The sequence below is a fragment of the Colossoma macropomum genome, unplaced genomic scaffold, assembly GCF_904425465.1.
Source record: "Colossoma macropomum unplaced genomic scaffold, Colossoma_macropomum, whole genome shotgun sequence".
Taxonomy (NCBI): Eukaryota; Metazoa; Chordata; class Actinopteri; order Characiformes; family Serrasalmidae; genus Colossoma; species Colossoma macropomum.
The window spans coordinates 32,114,388-32,135,176 of NW_023494806.1; the positions used below are offsets into that span (position 1 = coordinate 32,114,388).

Here is a 20,789-nt window from a genome sequence, read left to right on the forward strand (position 1 = left end):
TTTATTAAATCTTTGTTTGGCAATAAACTGGTTGTTTGTGCTGGTTTGGCGTGATGTACGTAGCAGAAGATTACGTAAACACAGGGATGTGCCAGCAGTTTATCCTGCAGTTATTACAGCTCAGAAAAAAAAACTGATCTCATTTCTGAGAGAGAAAGAACTTGGGTTCATGGCACCATAACTTGGTTTAAAAGTACATTTATATCTGATCAAAGCATTCTTGAGCATCATGTAGAACCATCAGACAGTCAGTACTGTTCTTTTTTTTAGGAGAGATTTAGGAATGCAAGAGTCACAGATAAAAACAGCATTTTTCTTATATGAAGATGTTAAGAAAGCATAAATTTTGCAATGTTCAGAATTATTTCAAACTTCTGAATGGTTCACACTTGAGCAAACAGCATTTGCAGTTAGTTTGATCTTCTTAAGTTAAAAAACATTGTTTTTGACCAATGAACTACTGTTCTATTGCTTGTATTTAATTTATTATGAATGTCTTTGTTAGATTATAATATGTAGTCCATCGTATGTTCTATTGTATATAGAGATGACATGATACAACTTTTTCTTTTCTAAACAAACTTTCTACAATTTGTGGTGTACAATTTCTGTTTATTTGCTGAGTTTAACATATTTGGGGAAAAAAGTAAAGTATAAATTATGCCAGAACTTTTGCACAGGCCACATTCTATTCACACTAACTAAATAATAGAAAAACATGCTTTTTGTAGCCAGCGAGGAGTCTTTCTATTTCTGTTTTAGGAATTTTTGCCCACTCTTCCTTGGAACTCATCCACTCTTCCTTGGAACTCATGGACTGTCTTGCCTGACCAGCATGTTAAAGATCTACCCACAGATTTTCGTTGATGTTCAGAGTGAGGGACAGTGATGGACTGTGAGGGTCATTCTAAAAGCTTGTGTTTCTTGAAATAGTTCATAGTGGATTTTGATTTGGATCATTATCCTGTTGTAGAAGCCAGCCTCCTTTTAGCTTCACTTTCTTGACTGTAGGTGTTTTCACACTGGAGCTTTATTCTTGACCCAGGACCTCTTGCTCTATGAGTTTGGTACGTTTGGTCAGGTTTTGAAAGCTGTTTTCGAGCCCAGGAGTGGTCCAGAGAACAGACCTCTGGACCTCCTGAAATCGGTGGTCTGGGGTTCAAGCGAGCTCTGGTGGAATTGTGGAATTCTTGTGTGTGAAAGCAAACCAGCCATAATGAGCCCCTCCCCCAAAGAAGCCCAGAATTGGTCCTGGGTGCAGACTCATGTATTCGGGACAAATCCGTTCTTCCGTGTACATGTGAAGTATTTCCTGTGCCACTGGCTGCCAAAGCATAATAGACTCACCGTGTGTTTGGGTTAGCAAGGTGTTCTTTTCATCAAATGCTGCTTTTCCAAACATACCTTTGGTGGTGGTACGTGAAGAGTTCCATTTTACTTCATCAGTCTGCAGCACTTATTTCCAAAAAGTGTCTAAATGTTGTTTTGCATACCTCAGGTGTTGTGATGAGGTTACAGGTAAGGTTTCCTTTTGATGACTCTTTTATGCAGATAATGTTTGTGCAAGAAATGCTGCACAGTAGAACGGGGCACCACCACTCCTCTATTAGCTAAAGCTTCCTGCGTCCTTCATCCTTTGCTGTCAGATTGGGTTTTTACTTTGCATTTCTGGCCAACATACAAGCAGTGCTACCTGATGAGCTCTTCCAGACCTTTCCTTGACTTCCACTGTTCCCTTTAACTGTCAAATTGCAAGCTGAAAGCACTTTGTCTTTTTAAAGCCTTTTTCCTGCTTTGTTAGCTTCACTTTCAGATCCTCAGCCAGCTTTGCAGAGGAGCCCATGGTTGTTAAGTGTGAGCAGGTTTGAAGAGTCAGAGAATTTATTATGCTCTGAAATTGGCATCAGAATGCAATACCTAATGGCAATTCTTGACCTGCCTAATGAGTCAGTTAAGTTCTGAGACTTTACAAAAGAAAGGGTGTCTAAACTTATACACATGCTACAATTTTTATATTATTTTTTTCTTCTCTTTAAGATATTGCTCTGTTACTTTATATTTGATTAGCATTTGTAAAAAGAATGTTTTTTTTTTTTTAATAGTTTGCTGCAGGGGTTGTATTTTGAGCTAGTTTGAAGAACAGAGTTTGGTTCCTGATTTCTCACTGCACTCCACCCATCGCATACATTCCGTCAACACACGTGATTTAACTTCCAGTTCACCCTTCAACCCTGAAGGTTGGTGCACAGACTGCTGGTCAGATAGCAATGCAGAAGCAATGCAGACAACAGTCTCATCTAGTTATTAGATAACGAAAGGGCAAAGAGAAAGGTTTAAGATGAACATTGATAATGTAGAGACGAATGGGCTTATTTGCATTTATAAGCGCTCAGCTAGTTTTCTGATACGTTTAATTTGCAGTGAGAAACTGTCAAAAACTAAAAAGTCGCGAAGCTGAAGTCAGTTTCTTGATCGAATTTTCCTGTTCCACTATGAATGGTGCAGCAGTTAGTTTGTAGTGCCTAAGGCACCTTTTAAGGTGGAACAGGAACGTTTTAACAAAAATCGGGCGAATGAGAAGTAACTTCAGCCTCGTAAAAAATTGAGAGACATTTTACAAGAAACTACTTTTGTGGAAAAGTTTCCTGCCAGAGATGCGAGAAATAGCTGAGCTAAAACCTAAAAAAGAGCAAAGCAAGTCTGCCAATACGAAGACATATTTACAGCCAAAATGGTAAAATGGACATAAAATGTTGTGGCTCTCAAGGTGATTAGATTTTTGTTGAAAGGACAAAATGACTCTTCTTAACATTTAGGGTGCTGACCCCTGGTTTAGCCATAGCAGGTATTTGATGATGACTACAAATAATATTAGGCTACAATGAGGAGAACGCACTGTTACACATTAAATCAGTACCTGTATTCATGTTTTCATTCCAATGTTAATGTTTTCAGGGCAAGTAAACACTGTATATATATATATATATATATATCATTCTACCAAACTGGTTCAAAGTTACTGTGGGGCCACAGTAACTTTAGAATGGTCCATATAATCAAACTTACAGTGTTTTCTTTCTCTTTCTCCAGGATGCTGGGATTTGGTATATCTTCCACAATGCCTCCACAGGGGACACTCATGGGCTGGTCCCTGAAACGAAAGCAGAACTCACCCCACTGGGTATTTTCTACAACAACAGAGTCCACTCCAACTTTAAGGTACCTCAGCATTTCAACAGCGTGACCAAGATGTGAAATACATGGGGGATGTCTCAATTTAAATTCTAGGGGGTCTCTGAAAATAAATTTATTATGATGTTAGGCTGATATTAGCCTGCTTCTGTCACAGTGGGTAAGCTCCTGTCTTTGGTATTCCGAACTAACTAGTGATGCAGCACTGGTCTGCCTCAGGGTGGTGCTGTATCATGCTGGTTTACCCAGTTGGTCCTTCGTAGTCTAGCAACTGTAATTATACCAAGGATACCTTGGAAAATCTCTACAGTATGTCGTAACGTATTTGTAAATCTGAATACTTGCCCAGTTTTCCTAAGAGATTGGTGAAAAGAGTGAATTGAAGCTAGCCTCAGCGCTGTTATGGCGAGTGAGCAGCCAGCCAGCATGGGACCCCCAGAACACCAGGGGGTATTACGCACACTGAGCATGACCAAGTAAAACTCATATCACTGTATTAACAGCACAAATTCAACTGAACGCTCCATTATAGAATTGATTAAACTCCAAAGGACACTTAAGTATTTCACACTTGGAGCTGTGTAACTTGCGTGTTTGTTTCGTAGTAGTTACTAAATAAGTTTTAAGGTTAATAACTGGATAAAAAGCCTTGAGCTTTGTCATATCTCCATCAGCCTGAGCATTTAAGATGCTAATAGGGACACACTGAAATATCCACAGAAAGAGAAAAAAGGCAGAATAAAGTAAACTATTAAATAGATCTACAGTAAAGTGTCAAATTTAACACTGTTTAAATCATTTAAATGGTAATGAAAATGGAAAAAAAGTGAATAAAAACCAATGTTTTTTTTACTTTTCTGCACCAGTCCGCACAGTCATGTTCAAACAATTTGAGCTGCAGCAGATCAACCGTGAAACTCAAACATGGTCCACTGTGACTGTGTGTGGTCACACACTTTTTTTCCATGTTATCAAACACTTTTTATACATTTTTCCCAAGTGATCATGTTTTTTCACATGATCACACTTTTGTCACATTTTTTCCCCATGTGATCAAATATTTTCAAATGGGATCACACATTTTTTCACATAGAGTGCATTTGGAATGGGATGTGCAGCCTGATTAAATTCAGATATCTCCCTATGTCATCAAATATTGAATTATCAGTCAAGTCTAAACATCTGACTGACCCCGATACCGATTTGATCCCAATATTGCTGTGCATCAGAAATGACCAACTCTAACCAGGCTAGCAGACAGAACATTACCCCTTTCCATGCTGTGCTGAAGCCAGTGGAAATCTACTTAATGTGGATTCAGTTTGTACAGCCCAGAGCTGAAAAAGTACACAGTCATATGACCTGTTCACTGAACTCATTCATTCCTCTAATTCATTTTAATGTATGTGAGTCAGTTTAATATGGCTGCTAACTGTGTGTATGTAGCCTGAATAAATAATAGTATTTCATGACTCCAGGACTGCAGTAATGGTTTAACATGGCTATGTGATATGCCGCTGTTGGTGAAGAAGCATATGGAATCAATTACAGTGTTTTTATTTGTTGTGATGAGTAAACAAATCATCTTCATTTCTTGGAAGCACTCCGCTGTTTAGAGTAGAAGGCCGTGGCACACACCACGCTCTTAATTATGGTCTGTTTCAGTGACTCACGTGCTTTAATAGGTTGAGGAACAGGCACAGAAAGCTGAACTGAACTCTGTTTGTGCTGTTTGAGCTCTTTAGTTATGTATTATATTAAAAATGTTCATTCCACTGTGTTCTTAAGAAAACTGGAAGGATGGAAGGTGAATTAAAACTTACTAAAGGCTGTTTTATATATCTGAAAGGAAAGGTTTCTTCATAAACACTGACACAGGGGTAGCATAACACCACTTTTCCCCATATTGATACTTGTATTGAAGCTTATGATGTATAATAAAATAATGTATAATATGAGTGAGAGTCATTGGGCCATATCTATAAAACGCACCAGCAGATTCACCCTGACGTTAAGAGCAAATAGCGTTGCGGTAACACATTTACTCATTCTTGATTGAGGATTACTGGTGAGTTCTACTGCTTGTGAGAATTGAGGCATGGCCTGGTGCTGTTATATCAATAAATATGGCAAAATTGATTTGATACCACAACACAATCTGCAAAAAAATAACGCCTGAACCACTTTGACGGTAATAAAATGGTGTCTTCTGCAGTGTTTCCAGACATGTTTAGTTCCACGTACAACAAATCACTCATACAATCTCATGCAAAAAGACAGGCCAAGCCAAAATTGGCAAAATATTAAGCTTTTAATGGCCTTAACAACAAATCATTGAACAAACAGATGAAGTAAGTTGACATTAGAGAGCATTTCCCTTTGATTTCTTTAAATGTTGAAGTTTTGCGGGTAAACTTGCAGAAAAAAGAGTTAATAATGTTCCACTCAGGTTTGATGGCTTCAAACAGTTGAAAAACATTGCCAAGCTAGTTTGTGTTTAATGTGGGACCAAATAACCAGGCCAAAAATCAGTAAAAACCATCATATTTTGAGCTTGGTCTATTTTTAGCACAGGATTGCTTCGTCCTGCGTCAAGTTCCATTTTTGATGAATCCCCCTTGGATGTATAGAAAGAAGGTTAAGCATGTAATCCAAATAAGTGAAGTGTAATTTGACATTTTGACATATTCAAATTCATTTAGTTGCTAGATTTTGATCCTGTCTTTTATTTAAAAATATATATATATATTTTTTTTAACAAAGAATTCAGGTTACAGTTACATTTTTACAAGTGAAAATCCATTTCTTAGAAGTAAAAACTGAATTTTTACTAGACAAATTTTTACTTGTGGAATTTTCATTAGATTTGTGCAAATCTAATTTCTGGTATAAAGAATGACTTTAATTTCTGTGTGTAAATTGAAATCCTGAGAACAGGAAATAAAAGCTAAAACAACTTATTTTTTTTATTCCCACTTCAAGTTAAACTTTTAAGAGTTTTGAATAGTTTAACTTTTAATTCTGTAAAACACAAAGTATCAAATGTTAACCTTTAATTTACAGTAGTAAAAACTTTGTAATTATAATGAATTGGAAACAGGCTTGAATTCTTACCAATGAGAAATAAAATATTAAATGCTGAAGTAAAAAAAAATAATTTGAAATGTTATAATTCAATTTGTAGCTCTCTTTCTGAGAATTTTGGTTATCTTTGTTACTTTATTTCTTTGTTTTCTTTGTTGCTTTGTTTTTGTTTCTTTTACCGTATCCATTTGAAGCTTCAGTTAGCGTGGGTCTTTAATATGTATGACCTCATTTTCACATGGATTTTAATTGGCTGTTGTGTACAGCACCGGTAAAAATACAGCAGTGTTAAAACAGACACCAGCGCACTAATGACTGCAACGATGACTTTATGAATAGCTCTTATTTGCACATTTTGCATGGTGTAGCTCTGCTATAGCCATATTTTATCAGTCTGGCTTGATACCTGTTACTGAATCACTGACTGACTGATTGACTGACTGGCACCATTGTTAAAATCTTTGGTGAATGCATCGCCAGAGATACGCAGCAGGTGACGCTAGACGTCACTAAATGTCGCCCTCCTGATGATACTAACGTAAAGCTAAAAAGTAATGGAAGAAAGCAGAAATGCATTCCTTGAAATTTGTCAGAGCGGCGAGTACTTCTATTTGAGCTTGAGCTCAACTTGTTAAGCTTAACTGCTACTTAAAAAATCCAAATTATCGACACAACAGTTTTCACTTAAACCACGTTTTCTGCACGTAGAGGATTCTTACTGGTTTGCATCACCTGTTGTCAACATGTCATTTTCGCTGTAAACTCAAGGCTAGTGATGGTGCTGTGAAATTAGCACATTCTAAAGCATGTCTTCGTTTCCAGTCCATCCATGTACAAACATGCTTTTCTTTTCCCAGGCTGGCCTTTTCATTGACAAAGGAGTCAAGACCACCAACGCCACCTCTACGGACCCTCGCGAATACCTCTGTCTGGACAACAATGCCAGGTTAGGCCACTTGTAACAGTTAGTTAAGACCTTATAAGAATGGAGAAATACACATTCCCACCACTTTATTAGAAACCACTACCTTCTATGCTTTTGTATAGTTGCCAGAAATGCAGACTCAGGTTAGTGACTCATATTAAGTGAGTTATGGTGTACTCAACCTTCACTGACTCCAGCATTATTGCATTAAATGAATCAAGCCTGTAATAAAATTATGTTTGTTAATTTGGCTGTTTTGCTGCGATCATGCACAGTCATTGCTACAGTGACAGTCGTTTCCGTGTCTCACAGCAGCATCAGATTCAATACGGCTTCAAAAAACATAACACTTCAATTGATCCTGTTTCAAATTTTTTTTTGCAGTTCTTCAGTAACAAAAGTCTTCAGCTGCACAACCGTATGGGGCCTACGTTGTCATATTTTCTGCCTTGTTTTGTGGCACACAGTCTAGCACCTGTATTCTCTGATTACGCAGCCATTCAGAATGTAGCTTCTTGTTATCATCTTGAAATAAGCATGTACGTACCTGGAAAAAGACGGCGTCTAAAAGGCAGCATTTATTGCTCTAAAATGTGTTCAGCATTAATGGCACCTTAAAAAATGTGCAAGCTACCCACAAATACCGCCCCCCCCACCCCCAAAATACCGTGACAGACCCTGGCTTTTGAACTTTAGGCTGGTACCAGTCTGAATGGTCTGTTCTTTTTTTGGTCCAGAGAACACAACATCCAGGTTCTTTTGTCAGACCACAATACATGATTCCACTGTGTATCAGCCCATTTCAGACAAGCTCAAGCCCAGAGAAGTCGGCGGCGTTTCTGGACATACGACTTCTGCTGTTAATAATACAGTCTTGTCTTGCATTTGTGGATGCAGCGTTATACAGTGTTTGACAACAGTTTGTCAAAGCCCCTGTGATTATATCCATCACAGAAATATATCAGTTTTTTATACAGTGCCATCTGCAGGATTGAAGGTCATTGGCATTTACTTATGTGTTTTTGACATTGCCTTTTACGCAAACAGATTTTTCTGGATTCCCTGAATCTTCTGATGATATTATGCATGGTAGAGGGTGAAATGCCTAAAATCCTTGCAATCGCTTGCTGGCTTACGTTATTCTTAAACTGATGGAGTCTTTGCTGATGCATTTTTTGGTGAGCCTTGACACACCCTTGATCATAAAGGATTAGGCTTTTCCTAGATGCTCCTTACATACAAGATTTTTTAAGCTTTCACAGTGTTCCCAGTTGTAAATTGCTGCTGCCCCGACTTTTTTGAATTGTTTTGGCAATTTCAGTGTGATGTGGTGTTTAGCTCCCCCGTCTGGCTCTCTCCACCACCATCGATGGCACTCTTGAGGGCAGCGTTGTTTCAAATTGTGAATATTTGTATCAGATTGATTAAACATGACTGTAATCCAGAGATTGCACTGGTTATGCAGTAATGTAGATACAAGCTGGGATATATGCTTGAAGGCCTGAACCTAATTATAGCTGTGAGATTGGTGTGTGTGTGTGTGTTTGTCTACGTCTGTGTGTGTGTGTGTGTTTGTCTATGTCTCTCTGTGTGTGTGTGTGTGTGTGTGTGTGTGTGTGTGTGTGTGTGCACTCTGGAGAGTCAGGTTCTGTTTACAGTGAAAACACATCAGCTGAGATTGAGTTTCCTCTCAGCTCACTCACTGTGGAGTAAGTGTGTGTGAACGGAAGCCTCCAGACCTCCTCTCAGACTGTGTGTGTGTGTGTGTGTGTGTGTGTGTTGAGTTCCACATTACATGCATGCAAATACGTCGCCTTTCAGCAACATTTTTTTTTAATGCTAAATATGCCGTTCATGTGAATTGTGTAGATTTTGATGACACAATTTTGATTTTGATTTTTTATTTTACAACAGTTAAGGGGGTCTCTAATAGAATTCAGAGAAAGAATCCCCCTCCCCCTCCCCCAGCAAACGCAGCACAGCAGCTCGCGGTCATTATTTGGCCAACCCACAGATACAGTATTTCATTTTTAGTGGCCTATCAGATCTAAGATAACAGATATGCACACCAGAACGTGAAAAGAGAGCCATATTTCGTGAGTGGCTCAGTTTCGAAGAGCGCATAATTTAGCATTAGCAAATTCGTGCAAATTTTTGCCAATACTCAGTATCAAGTAATATGGAAAGGTAACTTATGATATGAATTTGTCTTGCTGTCTCGCTCCCATCTCAGGTTCCGCCCCCATGAGGACTCGGACCCTTCCAAGCCGCGAGTGGCTGCTCTGATTGATACCCTCATCTCCTTCAAGAACAACGACCTGGGCGCCTGGATTCGTGGAGGTGACATCATCATCCAGAATTCTGGGTAAGTAACACATTACCATCCAGAATTGACCTGCCCAGGCTCCACCCACAAATGCCTGCTTTCGTAGCTACTGTTGTGAGGTTGCACGAGCTTTACAGGAGTGTTGAGGAGTGTTATTCTGAAACTGTTGGATCTGTTGCTGATGCATTTTTGTGGCAAGCCTCGACCCACCCTTGCTCATAAAGGACTAGGCCAGGGGTCGGCAACCCAAATGTTAAGAAGAGCCATTTTTTCCCTTAAACAAACAGATTAAGCGTATCAGGAAACCAGCTGGAGTGATTATACTGCTTGTTTCAGCAAGACAGTGCCGAAACACATTCTGTGTTACAACACCATAGCTTCATAGGAAGAGAGTGCAGATGCTTGACTGGCCTGCCTGCAGTCCAGACTTGTCTCCCACTGAGAACGTGTGGCACATTGTAAAGCCCAGTATACGGCAAGGGAGACAACTGAGGTGTTGTATCAAGCAAGAGTAGGAAAAAAAAAATCCACTTTCACAACTACAACTAAGTTCCCAAAGGATTAGTGAACCTTGTTAAGGTAAAGGTAATGAAAACAGTGGTAAAAATGCCTGTCCCAACATTTTTGGTGCATGTTACAGACATCAAATATAGAATAAGAGCATATATACACAACAAAACAATACAGTGAATCAGCTGAAACATGAACTGTCTTTGTGTTGTTTGCATTGAACTGATTTTTTCAGTTTGATTTACACAGAATTTGATTTATACAGAGTTTGATTTATTATTAATAGAACGATTGTGATTCACATTAATAGAACGTGACTGCACTTTGTTTCTGTTTCTACAGATTTGCAGACAACGGCGTCGGTCTGTCGTTCGCCAGGTACGTCTTTGAAGTGTGTGGATGTGTTTTTCTGTCTCTCTCCTTCACTGTGGGCTCATTAGCAGAACGAACATCTCTTTATTCCAACTAACGGTCGCCTGGATCTGCTGCGGAATATTCTGGAGTCAGTCGGCGACGAGAGAGCTTTTAGTTTTCATCCTCAAACATCAGCTTCTCTCTTCCTGCCCTCCAGCCATCACTAATGAACAGTGTTACTGTTTCCTCCCTCTCTCTCTCTCTCTCTCTCTCTCTCTCTCTCTCTCTCTCTCTCTCTCAAAACTCACTAGTGATAAATGGGGTGGACGGGGGGACAGGGAGACATTACAATTTGAAAGTCATAATAATCAATAATAATTAAATTCTCTCTCTCTCTCTCTCTCTCTCTCTCTCTCTCTCTCTCTCTCTCTCTCTCAGTGATGGCAGTTACCCTAAAGACATCGGCTCCAGTCAGGAGGTGTCCGAGTCTCTGTTTGTGGGGGAGAGCAAGAATCGCGGCTTTAACGGAGGGCAGAATAAATACTGGGGTGCAGGAGGAGTGGACAACAAGATGAGGACGCTGCCCCGAAACAAGTGAGGGAGAGATTAAAAACTACTTTGAGTCTCTTTGACAAAGAACCACATTTAGAGTTTCATATTTGGCTGCAGAGCAAAGCCTCAAGCTCTGTGGGGATAACAACAGTAAAACCTTTATGCTCAACACAAAATGGCTCGCTAAAAACACTATACACCTTTTATATGGTCACGTCTGAAAAAGGTAAACTTCTTCACTTTAATGCTGTTTGTACAACCAGGGAATGTACACACATGAAACGTTAGCAAGGCCGGTTGAACAAACGGACGGCAGGCAGACAAACAGATGAACGAGCTTGCGAGCTCTGTTGTGCTTGCTTGGTAAGCTTTCGCTTGGTTGTTAGCTTTTGAGAAAGAAGCCATGGATGAAAGCAAAGCTCTTTTAAAGCTGTGTGGGAGCCACATCAGCCCTGGTTGGTGAGGGTAATGCTTATGTAAGCTTTACCTAAAATTAGCAGTGTCCAGTTTATATATCATAAGTAGAGAAATATGGCCAAATATATCAGCCATTTATTGGACTCTGGAATGTCTCATCTGTATTGTTTGAATTTGACAATAATATTGACACAGTATGAAAGCTGAACCTATACCTAGTTAGTCAAGTCAAGTTAATGAGCTAATATCTGGTTTCTGCACTACTGTGTTATTGTGGCATCTGGCTCAAATCGATAAAATGTCACAAATATGAGTGTAACTTGTGGTCATTGCTCTCTAATGAGGCCCTTCCACATCACTAGATGAACCACTAACCCTCCTGACTAAAGTAAACCACAACACTCACCGTATTATTTGACATCTTGATGGTGAAGTCTTCCTGAGTGAGGGGATCTCTCAGCTGGTGCCGTTTTTCTGTGGAGATTGTCGAGTGCTGATGGATAGTTTCATCGCGTTGGTCAGTTTTGCAGCTGTTTAGACGCGCGCTCTACTTAACTGCTGTGCCGAAAGTTTTAGTGCTCCCCTGGGACGCTGGTTGGAATGCCAAAGCCACATATACACTGGAGTAATTCTTCTACTGAAAATCTTATCAGAACACAGTGTGTTAGTATACTTTATTACATTGTAATTATAAAATGCAAATCAAAATTTCACTTTATTAAAAACCCCTACCTCATACTTCCGCTCACTGGCCACTTTATTAGAAACACCCACTGTGCACTTTCGCTCACTGGCCACCTTATTAGAAACACCCACTGTGTGCTTCCACTTACTGGCCACTTTATTAGAAACACCCACCTTGCACTTCCCCTTACTGGCCACTTTATTAGAAACACCCTCTATTTACTTCCACTCACTGGCCACTTTATTAGAAACACCCTCTATTTACTTCCACTCACTGGCCACTTTATTGGAAACACCTTCTTTATAGGTCTACTATATTCATTATATTCCATTCTCAGTAAGTTAACCCTTCACTTGAAGACCACCACCGACAAATATCCAGGCAGGACCAGCTCTGTGACCATTGACGAAGGAAACAAACAGTTTACCAACAGAATAGCTGCAAGTAGTAGTTTCTAATAAAGTGTCCACTGAAAACAAGTTCGCTGGGTTTTACTGGCTGGTTCACTGTGACTGTCTGCATGTGCTGTTTTCTACCTGCAGAACGTTCCCCATCCGTGGCTTTCAGATTTATGACGGTCCTGTGCGGCTGCTCCGGAGCACATTTAAATCATACACCTCAACGTCTGAACGCTTCACCAGCGCGGTGGGCTTCAACCTGAAAAACGCCTGGCAGCTCACCCCAAGAAACAACTTGTCCAGCCTCTACTTCCTGCCCAGCGTGAGTACTTTTACACAAATTTATGTATGTTTTTATATACAAGGCCTATTCCGCGCCGTGTCAGAGATCACCCATCATTTATTTAATTTCCACTCAAACAGTCATTAAGTACATATTAGTAACTTCTCAAGAGGTGGTTTTGAGGAGATTAGATATAAATGAGCCACTTGAATAAGGAAGGAGAACATCAGGAAAATAAGTGAGGGGGGGAAAGGGGAGTTAAAGAACATGATTTAAAGCTACAGAGAAAATGGGACTTCTAACAATCACCTGGAAGACTTGGTAGACACCAAAACTGTCCTCATCAGATAAACCACACTTAAAGCTTTCATTATTGAGAAATAAGAGAGAATCAAGCTCCAATCTTGCTTCAGATCTGAAAAAATCCACAGGAGTAGACAGCAGGAGGTGACTGAGGGTCTGCTACGTTTTCATTTTCATTTGAGACGTGACTAAAACATCCCTAACTCAGCCATTCAGCTAAAGAAGATAGCGTAAGCTGTTTGTATTGCATTATCTGTGCTTATTTATGGCATATTGATCTAACAGTTATGACAAAACTCACACCTGAGGAAGAATGAGCTGGTCTACCACCCATTACTAGTGAACTTGTGTTGCAGAAGCATCAAGCACATTTTGTGCTGCACCTTCTCATGCGCCGATATATGACTCGCCAAGTACTTCACGAACATCTCTAGATGAAAGCTTTTGGAAATCTCTTTCAATAAAGAGGTTAAACTCAGGCCTGAGGATGAGTAAAGGTGGATATAGCTCTTCCCTGTTGTGGAAAAGCAAGGATAAAAAACTTTTTGTTAAAAGTAGTTGAACTTTCCAACACATGGGCTGTGGAAAAGCCTTTTCTTCGGTCCTTGGGCCAACAGTGGGTGGAGTTCCTTGAAAAATTGTGCCAAACGGTTTGACTTCACTTGCATTTCTGTTCCTTTTCCTCATTATGTTTTGGACGCAGACTGGCATCATTCATTGACAAACTCACGCTGGGCTTATAAATAGCTCTGGTTAGGGCTGTAGGGGGCCTGGTGGAGGACAGATCCTTTCGTAAGGTTTTACTAGCATGTTATTGGGGGATTGGCCTGATCCATAAAGCGCTTTTTGTTAACCCCTAGAAGTCACAGTTATTGCAAACAGCCACCCCCAAGGACCAGTACAGTAATGACGCAAAGAACTCTCAAAGTCCAGAGCCAAAAGCTGTGCTTTTTAGCTTCTCTGGGCACGAGTTTTAATATGGAATGCCTATATCAGACAACAGTATCATTTATCTGCCAAAGATGGCACCTAGCTAGTTAGCTAGCTAGCAAAAGTCTAGGCTAATTACACTGGGACACTTTAAGAACTTGGAGTTGGCAGCTAACTAGATAGCTGATAGATGGAAACTAACTACATAGCTAGGAAACCATATAGGTTAATTACAGAAGAACACATTGACAACTTGGAGTTAACAGTGCTATTTATCTGCTAAAGATGGCAACAATTAGATAGTTAGCAAAGGGACACTTTCACAATGTTGAATTGGCAACAGTATTGTTTATCCGCCAAAGATGGCAGCTAAGTAGCAAGCAAATATGTAGGCTAATCACATCAAAACACTTCCACAACATGGAGTTAACAGTATTATTTATCTGCCAAAGATGGCACCTAGCTATCTAGCTAGCAGATGTTTAAACTAATTACATTAGGACACTTTCACAGCTTGGAGTTAGCAACAGAATTATTTATCTGCCAAAGATGGCAACTAGTTAGCTAACTAGCAAAAGTCTAGGTTAATTACATCAGTACACTTTGACAACTTGGAGTTAACGGTGCTATTTATCTTCTAAAGATGGCCACAAGTTGGCTAGTTAGCAAAAGGACACTTTCACAATGTTGAGTTGATACAGTATTATTCATGTGCCGAAGATGGCAGCTAACTAGTTAGCAAATATGTCGTCTAATCACATCAGGACACTTCCGCAACATAGAGTTAACAGTATTATTTAACTGCCAAAGATAGATAAGGTAACTAGTTAGCTAGCTCTCAGAGGTCTAGGCTAATTCAGGACACTTTCACAATGTAGACTGAACAACAGTATTATTTATCTACCCAAATGGCTACTAGTTAGATAGCAAGCAAAAGTCTAGGCTAATTAATCACATCTGTACACTTTTTCAAGTTGGTGTTAACAGTGTTATTTATCTGCCAAAGGTGGCAGCTAGCTTGCTAGCTAGCTAGCAAATGTCTAGGCTAATTACATTAGGACACTTTAACAACAGTATTATTTATCTGCCAAAAATGGCAAATAGCTTAGATAGCTAGCAAAAATCCAGGCTAATTACATCAGGACATTTTCACAACTTGGAGTTAACAGTGCTATTTATCTACTTAGAAGGCAACAAGTTAGCTAGTTAGCAAAATTACACTTTCACAGTGGTGATTTAGTTTTATTTATCTGCTAAAGATGGTAACTAGTTAGCTTGCAGAAGTCTAGGCTAATTACATCAGGACAATTTCAAATCATGGATTTAACAACAGTATTATGTATGTACCAGACTAGTTAGACAGCTGGCAAAAGTCTAGGCCAATTAATCACAACAGTACACTTTCTCAGCTTAGAGTTAACAGTATTATTCATCTGCCAAAGATGGCAGCTAGCTAGCTAGCAAAAGTCTAGGCTAATTACATCAGGACCCTTTCACAACTTGGAGTTAACAGCAGTGTTATTTATTTCTTTATAAGGTAGCGACTAGATAGTGAGATGTCCTAAAACGCTTTATGTGGGGGATAAAAATTTTAATGTAGCCCAATGTATTAAAATAGCTACGCCGGTACACAAAATTTCTCTCAGATATTACTGGTCATGTGTTCCTAGTTTGTTGTTTCAGTACAAAAATACAAAAAATGGGTTGAATTACAAAGTTTGTTTAGCTAGCTTATTAGCTCACTGAGGTTTTTGACCCTGTTTGACCTATGATGACCTTGTGATGTTAATTATGATCTCGGGAAGCCTTTCAAAGGTTCTGTTAATGTTGCATACTGAGGTGTTGTCTCATGTTAAGAGCTGGACACAGGGCTCTCCAAGCTAGCTCCATTGGGTTCTAGATCTGCATCAGATGGAATCTAGTGTACTTCAGCAAGGCGTATGACACATGACTTTATCTTATTAACATTTGACAGATGACCACATTTTAGAATAACCCTTTTCCTTTTGTCTCTTATATCCCTAGGTGACCCTTCGGGCGTTTTTTGGGAGGCCGGGTCAGTGGTTTGAGGACAACGATCTAGATGGTGACAAGAACTCAATTTTCCACGACCTGGACGGTTCGGTGAGCGGTTACCCCGACACGTACGCAGTGAGAGCCGACAACTATCTGGTCCGCCACCCCGATTGTGTGAACATGCCGCAGTGGAACGGATGTGTGTGCAGCGGCCGCTACGCTCAGGTCAGGAAATGAACCTGGACATTTTCCTTTGTAGTTACACACAACATATAAAGTGATGTATTCTAATACGACATCCTTTGGCGATCTAGAGTTATTGCCATTTTGCTATACATTCACTTTACATATCATAAATATTTAAATCAGTATATTTAAGTACAGTCAGGGGAAACAAGTATTCAGACAATATGTTAAAATATGTGTAATAGTAAAAAAAAATCTAAATCTAGTTCTAATATCTATAAATACTGCAAAAGTAAGAATTTTATCTTGCAAATTGTCCTAGTGTCACCATATGAGATGCTTCTTTGGCAAGAATTCAGATATAGAATTCCACAGTGAAGTATGAAGGTGGGAGCATCATTATGTGTGGTTGCTGCTCTGAAATCAGTACTGGAAACATGGATAGAGTGATGTACCAGAAGGTATTAGAGTTGTTAATCTCATCAGCCATGAAAGAGGAGAAGCTGGATGTTTCAACAAGACAATGACCCCAAACATGAAGCCAAAACAGCTCAAGACTGGTTTCTAGAAAGGTGAAGGTGGCCTAGCCATCTCATGATTTGAGTCCCATTGAAAATTACTGGGGATTTTGAAATTGCGTCAATATCAGTGGGACTCTCTCGAGGACCTGAAGACAGTTTGCTGAGAGGAAAGGACCAAAATTGAACCACAATGCTACCAAAAACGTATTACTTCTTACCGTAGACACAAGTCAAAATTCATTATGTGTACATTGGAAGTAGGTGTATGCACTGGAAGGTTATTGAATAACCAAAACAAAAGTGTCTGAACACTTGTTTCCTATCACTGTATTAAGTCTTAAATGTTTTTAATCTCATTTAGATTTAATTTTAATTTCGTATTGATGGGCTTGAGATGCACTTTGAACTGATTTTCCTATTTATTTTGTGTAAAGTGTAAAGTTTGTTATGTACACAGTTGTGTTAATCATGTTACACTTCATCCTCTGTTGTTTACAGGTGTACATAAAGACTCAGGGTGTGCCCAACCTGAGCCTGTCGATCACCAGAGACGAGTACCCCGATAAGCCTTTTGTGCTGAGAGGCATCAACAGCCAGGGAGCGCTCTCGCAGCAGTACCAGCCCGTTCTGATGATGAGCAAGAGCTACACGCTGCACTGGAGCAGAGAGGCGCCCAAAGAGATCGTCCTGTCGCTCGTCAACTTCGACCTGTGAGCCACAGCTGAACTAAACAAAGCTGTTGAAATTCACTGGTTTAGATGTGAACGAAGGCATTCAGAGTGGTTTGATGTGAAATGGTTCATTGTAGAGAAACTAACTGACTTAGATCTCTTTTCAGTGAACCTACATGTGTCTTCTGAGTGTTTATATGTAATCCTTATAGTAGTAAAGTAGTGATCAACCTGAGAAAATTAGAGTATTTTTAGGGACCATTTGGGTGGACGTCTGGTTCCTATCAAAACCACTGTGAACAGTTCTGCCTTAATAAGTTCCTTTTAGAACAGAGCATTTCACACCAAACCACTCTGAATGACATTGTTTATATCTTAATCATTTAATTGTGCAGAAATTTAGAAAAATTTAAGGAATTCTGCTTTAACAAAGGTTCAAAATGACATAATTTGACCTTTATTCCAAATGTAGTCCATCATCTTTGGTGTCTGCTTTTTCAGTTTTGCACTGGAGCTACGAGGCTAATGTAGCTAATAAGTAATGGAAGCTTATATGCCACCAATTAGCATCATGCAAACTGCATGCATAAATTATCACTACTTGCCTGAAACGGGGCGGCATGGTGGCGCAGTGGGTAGCGCTGTCGCCTCACAGCAAGAAGGGCCTGGGTTCGATTCCCGGCCGAGTGACCAGGGTCGTTTCTGTGTGGAGTTTGCATGTTCTCCCCGTGTCTGCGTGGGTTTCCTCCGGGTACTCCGGTTTCCTCCCACAGTCCAAAGACATGCAGTCAGGCCAATTGGACGTGCTAAATTGCCCCTAGGTGTGTGTGTGTGTGTGTGTGAGTGTGTATATGTCTGTCTGTCTGCCCTGCGATGGACTGGCGACCTGTCCAGGGTGTATCCTGCCTTCCGCCCAATGACAGCTGGGATAGGCTCCAGCACCCCACCGCGACCCAGAAGGATAAGCGGTTTAGATGATGGATGGATGTATGGATGCCTGAAACTGCAGTAGGAGCCACATAGAGGCCTGAATTTTGTCTGTACTTTTGCCCATTTGTGATTTATGCATGCAGTTTGCATGATGTTAATTGGTGAGGTATAAGCTTTCATTGCTTGTAAGCTACTTTAGCATCGTATGCATGCTTTGGCTGATCAACTACATTCGGGATAAGATCACCAGCGAAAATTCTTAGAGCTGTCAGATGGAATCAGAAATCTGATTTTAATTTTGCCCTTGTTTATACACTATATGGACAGAAGTACTGGGATATACCTCTTAATCATTGAATTCCAGTGTTTAATTTGGCTCCATTGCCACAGGTGTATAAAATCAAGCACCTAGCCATGCAGCCTGCCTTTACAAACATTTGTGGAAGCATGGGTCGCTCTAAAGAGCTCACTGAATTCGAGCGTGATACTGTAATAGAACGCCACCGTTGAAACAAGTCAGTTTGTGAAATTTCTTCCCTCCTCAGTGGTGTTATTGAGAGGTGGAAGAATTTAGGAACCACAGCAACACAGAGCGAATCGCCGAGTGCTGAGGACCATAATGCATACAAGTCACCAACGCTTTGCTGACTCAATAACCAGTTCAATGAGCATAAATTCCCACAGACTCACTCCAGAATCTTGTAGAAAACCTTCCCAGAAGGGTGGAAGCTGTTAAAGCTTCAAAGAGGGACCAACTCCATATTAATGCCTATGGTTTTAGAATGGGATGTCATAAAAGCTTCTGTAGGTGTCCCAATACTTTTGTCCATACAGTGTATGTCAAATGTTCAGATACCTTGGACTTTTCTTTCTTAACTCAGTTGATTTCATACCTCAAAGGCAAAGGCACGATATTGCCATCCAAATCACAATAAGCACATTATCACTGAACCTCTACCTGCTGTGCAGCAGCAATTGAAAAACCAATTAAAAAGCAATTCCCGACTTGAAATTAGCATAAAAATATACTAAAAATGTGTTTTCTGTGTTAATGTGCTGCTGTTGTAGTGGAGACTGGACTCTATTAGGCCTCTGCTATCCATCAGACACGGCCTTCCAGGTGATATCGGACTTCTACCATCGGCAGAACAACGTGTTTGATGGAATGGAGGACTACGGCTCCGTCTCCTCTCTGGCCGAGCTGGAAAAACGAGCCATGGATAGGAAATACTTCTTCGACAAATCTACTGGGTAAGAGGGCATAACAGTCATAACAGTGTAGATACTGAGTGCGTTATTTGATTATTCAAATGGTCATGTGAACAGAATACTCGGATTTCTTAGATCTGAGTAAGGTCTAGAAATCTGAGTAAGAAATCCGATAAAGAGGCTGGATTTTAGCTCAGTAATCAGATTTCTCAGTGCATATAAACTCTTACTCTGATTTCTTTCGCATTTCTCAGTCTGCGCATGTGGGGGTTAAAAGCATTAAGTTTTATTTTATGTTGATATCACCTTTTTTCTGTGAGTTTATTGGCTGGTTGCAAAGCAGACTCGTGTAGATCCGGAGTTTTCCATTATCTGATTACTCAAGTGCATGTAAACACATTGATTGGATTACTGACAAAATCTGATTTTTTGTAGTTATCTGATTATTAAACACATTCACTGTCTCAGCAGGATTTAAGCCAAACTACACACACTTTCTATTCCGATACTGATATTAAAACCTGATACTGATACTGATATTATTGTATTCACTGATACAATCCGACTTTAAAAGCAACTACGAGATGTTTAATTAAAGCACCTCACTTAAGATGAGCATCTAAAAGTACACTATCATGCTGAAACTGTTTGTATACAGAATGTTTGAATTAGGTGTCTCTCTGTCTCCCCTCAGGCTGCTGTGGCTGTACGCTCGTGCCCGGCACGGCCGCAGCGGTCACAGTTACTGCTCCATCCGCGGCTGTGAGCGGGTGAAGATCACGGCCACCACCAGCACCAAACAAACCTGCAACTGCACAGCCGCAGCTTACCCCAAATACAGCCGGGCTCCCAGCGCCGCCGTGCCCATGCCCAAACCGGTCCAGTCCTGCAGCCGCTGTGGAGCCTCCAAGGTCAGATCTGACCACCTCCTGCTGTTTGTTCTGTGTAGTTCAGTAGAAATCAGTAGCTCTGACTGTCTGTAACTGATCACAGTCCCGTTTATAACGATTTTTAATGGGGAGGTTAAACAGGAGCAGCTCAGTACTGCTTAAAGAAAACTACCATCCACAAACAGAACATTCAGCGTTCACTTTCATTGAGTTTCTTTCTTTTTTTTCTCTTTCGCTCCACTTCAGGATCATGCGTTGGAAGTTTGTTCTGTCTCTTCCCTTCTCTCTCTTTTCTTTCTTTCTTTCTTTCTCTCTCTTGCTCTTTCTTTTCCTTCCCTCTTTCTCTCTTGCTCTCTCTATCTTTCTTTTCTGCCCCTGTTTTCTCTCTCTTTCCTTTTCTGTCTTTT

General features: G+C 40.2%; 1 protein-coding gene across 4 annotated transcripts in view; it reads left to right on the forward strand.

Annotated features, from left to right (window-relative positions):
- cemip2 (cell migration inducing hyaluronidase 2) overlaps positions 1-20,789 on the forward strand; it is a 64,506-nt gene that overhangs the window by 35,961 nt on the left and 7,756 nt on the right. For all 4 annotated transcript variants that reach the window (XM_036598487.1, XM_036598489.1, XM_036598486.1 and 1 more), the window contains exons 11-20: positions 3,091-3,219; positions 7,134-7,222; positions 9,435-9,566; positions 10,380-10,415; positions 10,830-10,985; positions 12,588-12,765; positions 15,985-16,200; positions 17,181-17,392; positions 19,352-19,534; positions 20,187-20,403. In XM_036598487.1, the coding sequence (XP_036454380.1) occupies positions 3,091-3,219; positions 7,134-7,222; positions 9,435-9,566; positions 10,380-10,415; positions 10,830-10,985; positions 12,588-12,765; positions 15,985-16,200; positions 17,181-17,392; positions 19,352-19,534; positions 20,187-20,403 (1,548 nt within the window). The remainder of the gene's footprint in view (positions 1-3,090; positions 3,220-7,133; positions 7,223-9,434; positions 9,567-10,379; positions 10,416-10,829; positions 10,986-12,587; positions 12,766-15,984; positions 16,201-17,180; positions 17,393-19,351; positions 19,535-20,186; positions 20,404-20,789) is intronic.